The sequence below is a fragment of the Syngnathus scovelli genome, chromosome 11 (genome assembly GCF_024217435.2).
Source record: "Syngnathus scovelli strain Florida chromosome 11, RoL_Ssco_1.2, whole genome shotgun sequence".
In the NCBI taxonomy this organism is placed as follows: domain Eukaryota; kingdom Metazoa; phylum Chordata; class Actinopteri; order Syngnathiformes; family Syngnathidae; genus Syngnathus; species Syngnathus scovelli.
This window is the reverse complement of record NC_090857.1, coordinates 10,731,067-10,746,414: the sequence shown is the minus strand read 5'-3', so window position 1 is coordinate 10,746,414 and position 15,348 is coordinate 10,731,067. Positions and strand designations below refer to the sequence as shown.

General features: G+C 42.3%; 1 protein-coding gene across 1 annotated transcript in view; it reads right to left on the bottom strand.

Moving 5' to 3' along the window:
* The window catches only part of foxj3 (forkhead box J3), a 62,634-nt gene that overhangs the window by 16,857 nt on the left and 30,429 nt on the right, over positions 1 to 15,348 (bottom strand). Inside the window, exons 3-4 of the mRNA XM_049734558.2 lie at positions 4,456 to 4,530; positions 1,083 to 1,166 (exon numbers count right to left, since the gene is read on the bottom strand). Of these exons, the coding sequence (XP_049590515.1) occupies positions 1,083 to 1,166; positions 4,456 to 4,530 (159 nt within the window). The remainder of the gene's footprint in view (positions 1 to 1,082; positions 1,167 to 4,455; positions 4,531 to 15,348) is intronic.

Here is a 15,348-nt window from a genome sequence, read left to right as displayed (position 1 = left end):
CGTGCCTTCTGAGACTCTTAATGGAATTTCTTGTTTGGTGGGGAGGGAAAGAGTGACAGAACAGACGCACGTCGTTTTCTTTTGTACAAGCACACCACAGATGCACCGTAAACAAACAGCAGGCATACATCATCCTCTTATAGGTAGAATATATTGAATTTTTATTGGTACAATTAATGAACCTATTTTAATATATATATATATATATATATATATATATATATATATATATATATATATATATATATACATTTTGCTGCGGACAATTTTTTTTATTAAAATATTTTTTTTCCATTATATACATATATAATGTAATTACATATTTATTTTATTAGTTTTACTTATATGAAATTAGTTAGCAAATAAGATAAGAAATATTTCTACAAATATGACATACATTTTTTATGTTAATATCATGTCAAAATGTGGCAGGGACACATATTTGCGTATGCAATATAGATGAATGGTTGACTCATTTACCAAAGGCAACCAACAATAAAACATTTACGCAAAATCTATTTTTTAAAGGGTATTTTTTAATGTCTGAGTAAAGTTTGGCGGGGACAACGGGACTAGTATGAGCGCAGATCTACCTCCAAAACCCCGGCTTAACAGAACTTTCAGTTCCCGGAGGACTGTGGTCAGCCACATCGTAAGGGAAGCTTTTCTGAGGCCGCAGCGCTGAGACGCCCCGAGGCCAGTTCAAATGTGAGCGGCTCGCTTAAAAACCCGTGTGTAACTCTGGACCATCCATAATTAAAAAGCCAGAAGCTCAAAGTAGTGCTCTGCATTAATTGATGTTGGTAAAATAATAAATGAAAGAGGGAGGAGGCACAGATGATAACGCGTGTAATGGCTACCTGGGGCACCGTTTATTAATAAGGCGCCCACTTCATGACAGGCTCGCGAGGCAGTTACATAAACTCTGCATGCGCGTTTGTGTGAAGAGGAACGCTGGAGAAAGAGCGGGGGGGAAAAAAATGAAGGCGATAAAAAGGATGTAATACAATCTCAGGACACTTCATTAGGTACACCTGCACAAGTAATATCAGGATTTTTTCCCTTCCTCATGTCGCACTCACCCGCTCTCCAGACCGCGGCCTCTTCTTGGGTCGCGTTGGCAAGGCGTCCTCTTTTGGGTTGGTGTCAATAGCCCAATAAGAACCCTGCAAGCAAAGGAGAGCAATGTCAGGGCATGAAAATAAAATAAAAATGCTCTCCTCACATTTGCACATGGCTCGCACTGAGATGTCACAATAGGTAATTTTCTATTAGCCTGCTAATAGGATTTGACATTGACTGCTAGCATTAGCACTTTGCAATGTCTTGTATACAACGTTTTTGTCAGTAAGGAAAGACTCGGCTTCCTACTGATGCTGGCGAGGGGCAGTTGCCGCTAAGCTCTTCCTTGAATCTTCACTTCCTCTGCCTCAAGTGAGCGCAGCATTGTTGCCAAGACGGCTCTCAGGCCGGGAAATGAAGAAGAGCCTCCCTGGCCGAAAGAAGCTAATCAAGGAGAGAACAGTGCAGGGCAGGCTGACTGGAGGAGGGTGGGCTGGGAGTTTTGGGGATACGAAATTCTACAGCCCCATCCTGCATTATTTATCTTCTGCATTTCATTTATTTTTTTTCAATGGTGTTGCTCCTCCAAGGCAACGTACACTTGCTAAAAAAAAAGTTTTTTTTTCTCCTTAAGGCTGTGCGGCTTTTCGAATGTATTTTTAATATTTTATGATAAGAAAAAAAATCTCAATTGTCAAAAGAAAGTGAGATCAGGACCTTTTAAAATGACTTCCCCAGCAGAGAGAATAATTGATGCGTCCACCAGAGAAGCTTAGTGAGTATTCATAAAATAATAGCGTCGTACACAATGGCCTGTCCTTGTTCAAGGGATTTTTTTTTTTTTTTTCACGTACTCTGGCCCCGATGCAATTGTTCAAATGAAAAGCCACGCTTGGCCAATATTCATCGAGGGGGTGCGGGGTGTGTGTATGCGAAATGATATGTTTTAATGTGCGCCAAGCTTTAGGGTCAATTAACGGCTCCTCAGAGGGGTTGAGAATAATAATTCACATGCGCAATCAAGCCGAGAAAAGGGGGGGGGGTTATACAACGGTGATAAAAATGCAGCAGCCTCATTAGAAATTCCGCATCATTGATAAAGGTGAGGCGCGTCGTCACGGCAGTCGATCCATGTGCGTCTTATAATGCATGTTTCGAAACGAGGAGTCGCACAGAAAAAGCCGGGCTGAGCTCCGTTGCTTTTAATTAGTGCGGGGAAGAACACTTTAAGTTAACCCTCGTGGGAAGACAGAGTTGCTGCATTTTTTTTTCCTCCCCACCCCCGACGCCCACCCCCAGAGATTTGGCAGGAAAAGAGAAAACATATAAAGAAGAGCCATTAAATTATTCACAAATATTCTGCAACATAGTGTTGGCTCCACAGGAAAATGGCAAAAAAAAAACACCAGTTTCTCTTCAGCCATAACAAAGCGGGCTGCTTTATCAAAAAACATGGAAGTGTTCCTGTAAAAGCTCAAATTCTTTTTCACTTGAATGAAGTCATGTAATCCAGTTGCTCTCAGCAAAAATTATTTATAAAATAATTTTTGAGCATTAGCATAACTGCTGTTGCATTACAAGATAAAGTCAATAAGAAATAATGATAAAAAGTAAAAAAATAAAAATCAGTAAAAAATAAAAAGTTGGAATTTTGCAGAAATTATTGCATTGTATGTTAGATAATTCCAAAATACATGAAATACATTTCTTCCTAAAAGAAAATCAACAAAATGTGCGTCTTGCAAATTTATGACAAATCCCATCGAGCGATTCAGTAATCAGATAAAAATTGTGATCCTAATTGTCTTTTTTGATTGCTATCTTCTTCTGTATGGCACACAATTCTTCACGCTTGCCGATTTACATGCAGTCAGGTGGTATTTTTGCGCCGTTTAATCCCGAGCATCTCCCAGACTGACAGACGCAGACTTTGCTTCTCCTATCTCATCCGAGCAGCAGTTTTCATATTCCTGCCACATTACAATATTGATGCAACATATCAAGAGCAGCTACCGCCTCTTTGAAGTTGTCTTGTGCACAAGGGGGGGGGGGGGGGGGGGAAGAGGGCTGGGTGGGGAAGGGAGTGAGGAAAATTCCAAATTAAACATTAAGGATGCGAGCACGTTGGCCGTGCATCTGGAATGGGATCCATACAGCAATAGATTATTTTGTATTTAGTGGAGCAGCTCCCAAGAGTGTCAATATCAGAGGATTACAGCAAAACACGAAATTAGCATTCAGTCCCCATCCTCTCGTACACAGCCAAGCGTGGCTCTCCATGCATGTATGTGTGTGTGTGCGCGCGTGTGTGGAGAGGGTAATTATTTGTGCCTTTTTTTTTTTCCCTCTCCCCGGCATGTGTAGCAAAGGCTCAGATAGAGCCGGGCTGAAACGTAGCTTAGGATCCATATGATTAGACCTACAGGATGTGTAAAACGGGACTAAATATAGGAGCTGCACTGTCATGAAGCACCTCGTTGGATGGGAGCTAATTATCGACTTGATGTCACAAGAGACGGCAACGTAAATGGGCCGACACTAGGTGGTCCCACTGAGATTCAAATGTCAAATTAACATTAGGAGGGAAGAAAAATGAGTGAAGCGTAGGAGATTGGTGCCGAATGCTTTAGGGGATGCGAGCGAGCGAGCGTTTTGACAAACGACCTTACTTAAACCCTGTTTTGACTCGGTCTGTGGCAGTCTGACTTTTTCTCACCTCACCCACATCTGCTGTCTGAGCTCGCCTAATAACAACAACAAAAAAAAGGTCTCTCCTTACATATGAAATGCTATCCTGCGGGGGAGGCAAGCTCCTAATAGATTAAGAGCGTGCCATGCATTTCTCTGCTGTCAAGGTTCTGGCAGGGATTCAAAGTTAACATTTTTCCAACACAGACATGATATGAGCCTCCCCCCCAAAAAAAAAATAAGAGGAAAAAAAATTATGTTGACTATTGCCAGCTGTTGGTACAAACCAAACATGCTCCTCCAGGTGTATTCTTTCATTATATCTCATGTTATTTTAGGTTAGGTTACATAGATAACTTTATTGATCCCCATGGAAATCAATAGCAGGAACTACAAAGAAGTGGGAATAAAAATATTTCATGAGAATAAAGTCATGCTATGAAGATAAAAAGTTAATTATGAAAGGAAAGCAGTCGGCATGTTAAGAGAACAAAGCGTGGATAAAGTCTTCTTTTTGTGAAAATATCATTGGCAAATAAAATACATGTTATATTATACGAAAATTAGTGAGAATGTAAGCGTGCTTCATATGAAGAGAGTTTTGAATAAAAAAAAAAAAAAAAAGAACAATGTTGTTATGAAAGCAACAAATACCGTAAAAGCAAGAATTACGCCTTTGGTTTTAGGATGCTGTTCCAATCTCACCTTTCCCGGATCATCCTTAGAGCGAGGCACTTTGAGGAAACACTTGTTCAATGACAGATTGTGCCGTATCGAGTTCTGTTGGGGCAAAAACAAAGAGAGACAGGTGGAGAAGGTGAGTGGACGTACAAAAACAAATTCCAAGTAAGAAAAAGTGTGTTTTGTATTTTGGGGAATTGGAGGCGGGCATAAACCTGCTTTCACTCGTTGCATAAGGTGCGGTAGGGTCATTCGTCTGGTTTCATTTGTTTGTGATTGTCTCTAGACAATTATTTTGAGGACATTCTTACCCCGAGTCAAAACTGACCATATGCAAGGAAAATAAACCGAATGTTTGGGTTAGAGTCCTTCCCCCAAAAGTGGACTCTATGACGTCATGTGAAATTCCACATGTGCCAAAAACAGGAGCCAAGAGGAGTCCCACAATGGGATCGTAGCAAGAGTTTGATATTAATTAATACTCTAGCGGGCCCAGTGGGGGCAGAAAATAAATTATGCAGATCATCATCCCAAAGTTAACTCATTACGCGCTTACAAGCTACTCCACAGCGGATAAGAGCGAGCTCCAGCCAGCTGTCTCGTTGGGATGGAGAGCCAGGCTCAAGTAGCCACCGGGGCCACACAGAAACACACCGGGGAAAAAAAAAACGGAGCACCATGCACCATCATTTTATTTGGGAGTGCTATTGACAGATGGCCAAGCTAAAAAAAAAAAAAGAGTTCTCCGTTCACTAACGGACGTGGGAGATGAGTGATGGGAAGTGAGCCGAGACCCCCAAGCGCACGAGATGGTTCGACACGAAAGGCAATTATACCACAGGAGGGACAATAATGACAGGCTCGTTGTGTGATGTCGCCAATCGCGCCGCTGTGAAATGCCAATGGAAACCCGAGGATGCTTTCAATGTTCCCCAACAGAATAAAATGAGCCTCGCAGTCAGTGCCTGGAGGGGAAAGGAAAATTGTACCTCAAACTGTCTGTTGTGAGGAGCACTTAAGAGATGGAAGTGCAGCTGCTCTTGTTCGAAGGCAGCGCAACGTGGCTCGAGAGACACAATTCCAATGTTTTGTCCGCTACGACACGATGTAAGGGGACATAGAAAATCGAAATTCAATTGTGCTTATTACACGCCATTACAAAATTGGCATCATCGGAAAAATACAATTGATATGCATTAATATATAATGCACTATGTTTCTTTAAAGAAGGAAAACTTACTTAAATTGTATCTTTTGCACCATTTTTTAAAATAAATTTAGTTTGTTCCAAAAGGACTTTGGAAGTTACAATTAATTACAGTATTTTAAATAAATTAATCTGTCTAAATATTTTCTACACGTTTAAATATTTTCTTGTTTTGCACCCAAAACAGAATTGTTATAAAAATAAATAATTGTGAATTCAATGACGAGATTATCCAACACTGCATTTACGATATCCCAATGTTTGGTTTGAGCAATGCATGCTCTCCTGGAATTACTTCACGTTTAGATAGAACAAAAAAAGGGGGAAGTGAGGTCAAAGAGTGTTGCGGGAGGTAGATAAAGTGAGTCAGACAGTGCTCACTGCAGGGGTCCTGCACAAGTGCCGCTCAGCATCTACCTGCAACCCCCACAGAGCCCCTTCAATATCTGACCTCAGTCTGCAGGTGTGCTGCCTCCCACACACCTAAAAAATAAATAAAAAAATAGAGAAACGGTGGTGATTTAACACACCAGGACAGGAGTGGAGGTGTAAGCAGCTCCTCCCTCGCATAACCCCCCGCCCTCCCAATGTCCCCCTGCCGAGGAGCGCCGGAGCTCAGCAAGAAGAGCCGCTGAGGGGAAAAAAGTAGGTCAGGCTGACCTCTGCGCTCGGCACGTCAAACGTCCCGAGTGAGCCGAAGGGACAGGCCGCGTCAGAACCGGGCTCCTCACAGCTGGGGGACCGAAGAGCAACCCCTGGCGTGCGGTCAGGGAGCCCGGCGAGCGGCACACTGGGACAGACACGTGTAAGCAGTGAGCACACGTAGCCACTATGACATCAGCTTGAGTACCAGCGACTCGAGAGGAGCACGGGGGAAATCCATGCCCCAACTCGGGACATACGTTCCAAAGCAGAGGCTCTTACAAACCAACAGACACAGTAAATCCCACAAGTTGGTACCAAATACATTGAACTGCATATTTGGATGTAACTGTTGAAAACATAAAAACAAAGGCTGAGAACTACAACTGAACTGTTTATCCCCGCCATTTCAGTTTTGCTGACTTTTGGGGCGCCACGGCCAAAACAAAGCTTTCATTCTTGTTTTGGCTGGTCAGTATAAAATGGCAAATTTAACCCAAGTTGACAATAATAATAATAATAATAATAATAATAATAATAATACAAGAAGACTGGAATTGCAAAACAGTTTGCAAAAAAAAAAAGACAGACTGCTATCATCAGAAATTTTACAAAGATTTACAGATTTAAAATTCCATTATTTCCATTGTGGTTGACCTTTGAGGTTCCACTCTATTGAGTTTACATGAAGCATTCCAAGGATCAGCTAAGGCTTTAATATGACCTACAGGTGCTCTTTTAAGTATTTGGATTAAACTCCTGAAAGAGGCAAACTTCAACGCCGCTGGATTTGCTGCCTTCCTGATCAAAGAGCTGAGAAGTGGTGGGAGAAAAAAAAAAACAGGCAGAGGTGAGCCGTTCCAGAGACAGTGGTTAAACATTACAATGACTGCCAGCACAGCAGCTGCTCATAAAAGGCAAATATGCAGAGTAAACTAATTCCTGAGATCCATTTACGTCCCAAAATAAAAAGTCCTGCCACGTGAGTGAGTTATGTACGCTTGGATGACACAGTTCAACAACAGTATCCAACATCCATCTTTGAATTCACCTAAAAACAAAGTATATGAATGTTTTGGTGTAGAAAACATCAACTGAGTGTTTCCCTGTCGAAAATCTTGAATGAAGGCCTCTGCGCGGAGGAGTTCTACTCGCAAATCCAAAGAAAACATTCTTGTGAGCACTGTCACTTTGGAAGATAGGACCGCAACCTCTAATTGACCTGTCAGCAAACCTGAATGATGGAGGGATATAAAATACTGGAACCAGTGCGTGGATGGATGAGTCAGACAGCCTAAAAAATACAAGTTTAAAAAAAAAAATGTTTGGCATCTCCGGACTCATTGGTCCAGTGGCCGTGGCAAAACAGAGCTTTGTCCCAAACATGAAAAAAAGAACTGCCACCCTCACAAGTGACTTGACCACAAAGCACTTCTCCTTTTATTCATTCAAGCTGAGGCAGAAGAGATGACTCAGTCCAAACATATACAGGTCTTTTGGAATATTTTTTTATTTTATCCTCACCACTATAGACAGGGTGTAGCTACGCAACAGGTAGTGCAACTTGATATTTAAGCTAAATAAAAGCACAATTGCAGAAACAATAGCAAGGATTTATACGTGTTGACTGATCCCAAAGTGACTATTTGTCTTGAAGTTCACCAAAACCACGGATATGTCAAGTAAGTGAGGGTTGAATGTCAAAAGATTTTTGGCACTATTATGACCAAAATCGAGTCGAAATCGATGAGTCGATTATTTAACTAATATTTAAGGACAGACTTGCACAATTTTCAAGTGACTGTGCCTTTCCTCATGTAAATACTAACAGTGCACACTGTGACGATGAATGAAGACAACCCCCCCCCCCAAAAAAAAACGTGTTTCCCACAAATGCTGACAACAGAGTTCTGGAAAGGCTTCACTATGGCTGGAGTTTTCATGAAAGTCTGTTTTCAGTTCCCCAAAATTGAGCTTTTGTCCAGCACTTGGCTTAAAGGACAAAAGGCCCACCGCAATACAACACACAGAGTGTTTGTGCGCTCAATGCCTTCGAGTTAGTCCAAGCGAGAGCGGCGCAAAATTATTTTTAAGACACCAGAGTCGATAAAATGAAAGATAGTCTTGTTAGTAATGGCCTAGCTTGTTTTGGGTGCGTGTGCGTGAAATCAATGCAAAGAGACAAAGAAAGCGTGAGCCGACACATAATACAGGAAGGAAGTGTAATTTTCGGCTCTTCGGATGGACCCCGTGGCAAGCCCACCAACACAGAACGTACACCTCCGCCTTAGGGGATCTGCACCGAGGCCACGGAATGTAGCACATCCACCGGCTATTTGTAGGGGATGTGGGAAGAAGGCATGTGGGATGCCACAGCAAGCAAGAGTCTTTGTTTAAAAAGGAGAGAGAAAAAAAAAAAAATGACACGCCTCAGCACTCGGCTGTGGATGGTGACAGAGCACGCCGAAACGAGTAAGGTCAATGATAAACGTTCCCGCATTGTCTTGAAAACTATTGTTACAAAGGAGACTGTTTTAAAACTGGCAGATTCATTCTCCAGGTATGATCAAAAAAATTAAGCAACATCTCATTTTATGTAAGGTTGCTTAGGAGAGGACCACAAAAAAAAAATCCCCAGGTCATCTAACAGTGCACTGAGGTATTATATTAATTAAAACCCAACAGCCACTTCTGCAAAAGCAGATGACACCGTGGGGAAATTCCACCATAGCCAAACCTCCCCCCAACAATGAGCATTTGGTTAAATTAAACCCATTTGTCACTTTGGGCCACCGATAATGAGGACAATGCATGCAGGACGGAAATTGGCTTCATAAGAGATGACCCATGTTGATTTCGAAGAAGCAAGTTAGCAGCAAAAACTTGCTTGGAGGTTTTTTTGAGCAACAGGCCACACATGGAGCAAAAGAAAAAAAAAAAATACAAAAAAAAAAAAGCCGACGTGTGTCGTTGGCTGCAGAGGTGCATAATGGCAAAAGCACACACTTGTTCGATAGGCGTGAACCCCGGTTTCAAGCAACGCTGCTTTATATGAATAAATAATATCCAAGTTTAATTCAAGGATTTTGCAACCTATGGAGCCCAGACAATCGCCGAATGCAACACAAAACCTGTGCAGCTCTCTCGAGGCACATAAGAAGTTTATGAATGCAGCGCCAAGGATGTTGCCGCTTCAACACAAGCGCCGAGGGTAGAGACCAAACGCTCCCGTATATCAATGTTCTGAACTTAATCCAACCCTCATCCGGCCCGCTTTTTTTTTTTTTTTTTTTTTTTATACACTTGCTTTTGTTGCCGTCAGGCCACTCGTGGAATATAGAACTGCACAAATTTAAGGAGGTTGTTGGGGGTTCAGAGAAGAAGCAGACTCCTGCATTATTTGTGAGGTGCACTTGAGGCACCAAGTGTGAAAGCTACATTTAACCAGGACTTCCCAAAAAAAAAAAAAAAAAAAATTGTAGTGATGGGGTTGGTGGGGGTGGCGCTCCGTTAATGCAACGCTGAATGGCAGGTCACTCATGAGGCATGGCTTGATCACAGCAGCGCTTCAGAGAGCCGCCTGTCTTTGCCGCTCCTTTCTCCAGGGCCACTATTTGTGTCCCGATCTGTCTCGCTCACATTCAAAAGCGCTTTGTTAGAGCACCGGTCATGCCATACAAGCCCACAATGCCACGTCGTGCACGGTGCTTCCATTAAGTGGATTATTTCACCGCATCCCTGACCTTCTGTAGGGCCATCGCTGGCAAGAAGGAAATTGTGCCGCTTATGCGCCTCCTTCAAGATTGGCAGTCATTCACAAGGCCAACCAACTTGTCAATACAACACACCTGAGATGCGAACTATGATCTGGAATTACTCGTACCGCCCATGGGGATAAAAAAGAAAAAAAAAGAAGACTTTATGAACTCTCACAGTAGTGAAGTAACGCAAAGGCCGGAAAGTTCCAGCTTCAACTGTGTACCTCCATTCTATGACGATTTCTGAAAATGGTTTCACTAAACAACAAAGGAGAACTGATTTTTGAATTTAGTATTGAGTTTGAAACTGTTATTTTCAAATCCTTTATATCTTTGGAGAATGGAAGGTCACAAAAGTTGTACAATAGCAAAAGTAAATTGCGGCGCTTGGTCTCGAACAACAGCATCACTGGCGGCGGCGATGACTTGGCATTTTCCCTTTCTGAAAGAAGCCGAGGCGGTAGATTTGGGAAGACCAAAAAAGCCTTTCAAACAGCCCTGTGGGAAAATCAGACCCAGTTTGATTACATCAGAAAGCAGTGTTTTAGAAAAAAACAATTCCCAGCCACCAATACAATTCCTGATTACGCCACATTAGTTGAAACGGGCTTTTCATGGCTCTCATTATGAACTATAAAGGTGAAAACACATTTAAGAAAGTGGTGGCTGAACACCTGCCAACTTCCGCTGACAGGCCTTTTTTTGGCAAAGTGTACAAACATTTCGCAATGAAAGCTCATTGAAAGCGCCCTTTCTTTTAAGCTGTAACGCTGTGACCAGGCACATTTGTTATGTTGTGCTATACAACGACACAGTAGCTTTTCCATGCTTTGTTTTCCTGGACATAGTTTGACAAGGGCCAAATAAAAAATAAACAGCCAGATTGTCAAAGAGGAAAACAGACTATGTGGCTGACCACTGAGACAAACCAGGAAACTACAAACCGACGATATACGCAAAAGAGGGCTTTGTGTCGGTCGGCTGTGTGGTTCTCTGTAATTTTCTACTGCGTACACACTGCAGCAGCAGCGGCGGCGGCGGCAGCGCAAGGCCAGGAAGGATTGGAGGCAAAGTGACGTCCCCCCAGTTTATCCTCCCTGAAAGCCTTCGCATGCTCTCAGTTCCACATGAGAGATCTGATGAAAGCCGTTTGTCAGTACGCCACTTAATTATCGGCCTGAAGAAGAGGAAGAAGGAGAGCCTCCGACGCTGGCCTCTGACGATGGCTCACAGCAGCCTGCTGACGACGACGTGCGCTAACAATGAAGAAGCGAGCGCTACGACTAATGGTGACGGGGGCGGTGCCAACTGTCCATTTAGGAGTTTGGACGAATGGCGAAGCTGCGCAGAAAGTCATTGTGTGCCACTTCACTGTGCATTATTTTCTTGTGTGTGTGCTTCAGCGGCATGGGGGATACGAATGCTGCAAAATGCCGTGCCGGGAATATAAAAATATGCTAAACCTCGACCTCTACATAAAGATAGAGTCTATTTTGTTAGACAATAAGAATGAGAGGATGATGAGACAAGATGGTAAAAAAAAAAAAATTGGGAAACACAAAGGAGACAAATGCCTGAAAATTTTAATTTGCATACCCTGTCCTTGTAATAATACCAATTTATATTTCAAACCCTTTTCTATGTCAAAGTGAGTTCCTTTTTCGGCTGGATGGTTATACCGTTGCATCTTCTGAAATCGTCCTTCATTGTCTTTAATCCACTCATGTCTCACCCTTTATTTTCTGTAGCGCTTGCTGCCATTACGGTCAAGGGTAAGATGGAACTTATATCTCAGCTGACCATTAGGCCGATGCATAAAGATGTAGGATTGTCTGCGGAAAACGCCAAAGAAATCATGTGGCAACTTGCAAACTAATCTCATTGGATTCTTGGGTTTTGACGAGAAGACATCATTGTGACATTCTGCCCCTGAGGAAACCATCACCACAGACAGCAACTCCACAAAAGAGGGGCAAGCAGCAGCATCTTGCAAGCCACATGACTGAAGCATGACTTAAAGGGCAAGTCAACCTATATATTTTCGTCATTATAATATTCATACGTGTGAATTTAACAGGCAAAATTCACCTGTTTTTAATCCATCTGAGGGGGCGGCCATTTTGCCACTTGCTGTCGACTGAAAATGACATCACAGATGTCACAACCAATCACAGTTCACCAGTTCTTTTAAATCTGAGCCGTGATTGAGACCTTTTTTTTTTTTTTACCTCCTCAAATTATCAAACATTTTCCGTGTGATCCTCTACTAAGAGTGAAATCCAAGGTGCACTCCGCTGTCTATTAGCTAACTTTATAGGGAACTGCTAGACTTGCTGACCCATTAATAATATAGAGCGGTGGTCAAAAGAGGCCAGAAACCTACATGCGCCTGCCATCCCTCCACGCGGCAACATTACCGCACTAATTTGGACGCAATTAAGAGGTGGGGAGAGGCTGTGGCCTTGCGGCTTTTGAAGGACTTTGGATTGTCAGCGCTGTGGGCAACCAAAAAAAGAAAACACGTGTTGTGCATTTAGTGAATATCCTCCACAAAGGGTGCGGGGAAAAACAAATTGCCATTTTCCATTTTTTTTCTCTTTTATACAACTCAAAATGTCAACCAAAATAAACCTCTGCAGTTCAAATCTTATTAGACTTAAGCTTTGCTAGCAACTAAAGGATTAACTCACCAAGTGAGGTTTATTAAGTCAGCGGAAAAGACGACAAGTGATTACAAGAAACGGAAAGTATAATAATGACCACAGAAATGCTAGGTGCTTTTGCAGTAGTCAAGCAAGAACAACCGGCCCTGGCAGCTAAATATAATATGGCTAAAGTTTAAACCTCTAATTAAAGAACAACAACAAAATAAAAATGAATCAACCATCCACAACAAAATGTTCAGGTGAAGAGAGTTACTGTACATCTGCTTAAAATCATCCTTCAAATGAGCTAATTTGAGCCTAAAAAAGCTCCCCAGCCACAGTCATTCATACCAATGAAAAGTTTAAAGTTTAAAATAAAACGATCATGCTTGATTTTAGAATGCGAAAGGAGGTCGCAGTTTAAATCTACAACCTCTCGAGCCTGAACGTGCTAACGTCTGCCGTATCAAAAAATGAATGATAATCACTACATTAATCTCAATACTTATGCCTATGAATAATGCAAATAACGCTGTGACAAAATATTCAACCTGAATACAAATTTCAAAGCTGCCAGACAGCGAGCGGCCCGCGTCGACACTTTTACATACATTTCATGCAGTGTTTCAACAGTGTCAAGCGTAGAAGACGTGACATTGACAGATGTGCAATTCCGCCTCCGATCTTCACGTGTCATGTCCGTGGCCGGCGTGACCTGCGATTAGCCCGGCCCGACGCTCACTTCAAGAAGCGCGCCCGTCGATCCAGGCGTCGGGGAAGGCGGCGCGGCTCGTTTTGGCATATCATCCATCACCCGTTCCGCTCGACTGCCGCAGCTGTGCTGTCGTACCGCAACACGCACACACACACGCTGACCCCACTGAGGACACGCTGACGGGATGATCAAATATCAAGGACAAGTGGTTGCTTCATTTACAAACATACTTTGAAGTATTGACATAAGTGTCAATGAGTTGCATTAAACAGCAGTTAAGTAAAGCCATTCATTAAAATAAAAAACGTGAGCGACTCAAGTGGGTACGTGGCGCAGAGGGTGAAAGCAAGGGGGGGGGGACGTTGAATAATTGCTGGAGCGAGGAAATTTATATTTCCAGCGTAATTGCTTGCCATGCAGATTTTATGAAAACGCCAATCATCGGGCACCATTCTGCTCCTTTCATCAGATGTGAATGACCCATTGTCTGGATGCCGGGCAGCTCTGAAGGTTGCACACCACTGAACGTGTACTGGCAGTCTCAGGTTGGTACGCTTTGGATTTCATTTCAATTTTAAAAAAGATTCTTCTCCTGCCTCTGCCAATTAGTCCTCAAACTACGGGTACTATCTTTCACTGCATGTACGCTACAGTGGTGCCAGATAAGCTTGTTCTTTGGGGAGAACACACTTCCTTAATTACAAATCTTATTAATCACCTTCAAGATGAGATAAGAAATGGAATCTTCATTTTAAAAACATATTGGAAGTAGTTCAGCCCAAACATCAAAACATTTCAAGGTGAATTTTTAACACTTTAAAAAATGCCATATTGGTGAAAGCAGTCATTATGAATTAACAGTATGATGTGATAATTATAATAATAACATCAGTCATGTTTGGCTCTTGTGCTTCTAATTTGTTTCACAGAAAACAAAGCGCTTGAGGAAAAACAACCCCAAAAAAATACAACTATTATAGTATTGCAATTAGAGATGTAAAATGTATTGCTTAGCAACGTTTTGGAGTTAAAAAAAAGACACAAACAAAAACATCAGAGCGGAGTGCACACAACAATTTGATTGTTATTAGTAGAGGGGAGGCTTTATGTTGGCAAAACTTTTACACTAAAATTTTTTTTATTGACTTCACAACTGCTTTAAATATCACAAGTTGGAAGACAATCAGACGGCATCTAACGAACGGCATCCAAACTCAGAGTTTTCAATTTTAAATGGAAAATCACCACAGATTAAAAGACACGGGTTAGTATTAAATCACAATTTGACGACTTGAAAGGCGACACCACTGGCAGCAGAAGCGGGAATAAGCCGGTGAGGACGAGTCGTACGGGCAGATTCACTGTTAAAGGCAGATTCCGAGGGCTCGGCTCTATTTTTAGCAAGCGGCAATCATCAGCGTACCCATCTCGCTTCTCCCCTACCCTCCTGTGGGGGGGCAAAACATCTGAGCGCACATCCAAGCGGCAATAGTAAAAAGGCACCATCTGTGACACCAATGTAAATCGAAAGGTAGTGTGGCGTTTAGCCGTCAATGAGGATGCTCTTTGACCTCTGCCATGCCAACTGAATTTGAGGTCAACCACAGTCAAATAGTGGATCCAGACGTATGAGCAAGTTTGCAGAAAACAATTTGCCTTAAACCATAGACGTCAAAAAACAAGCACGTCAATGCGGATCGACCAGAGTCCCGACAATACTTTTTTGTTATGCGCCTTTTTTATCCAAAAATGATCTTCCCCATTTGCGAAGCGAATTCAACACAATCAAGAGAAAAGATATGCAGCTCATTCAGCACAAGTGTTTTATTATTGTCCTCAGCTCAATCACTTAACACTTCTAAAGTATTCAACTACTTTTGAACTTGAATGCGCTGTGATGTGTATTCCATCAAAATAAACACAGCCGTAATTGGGCGTGTTACTTGAAAT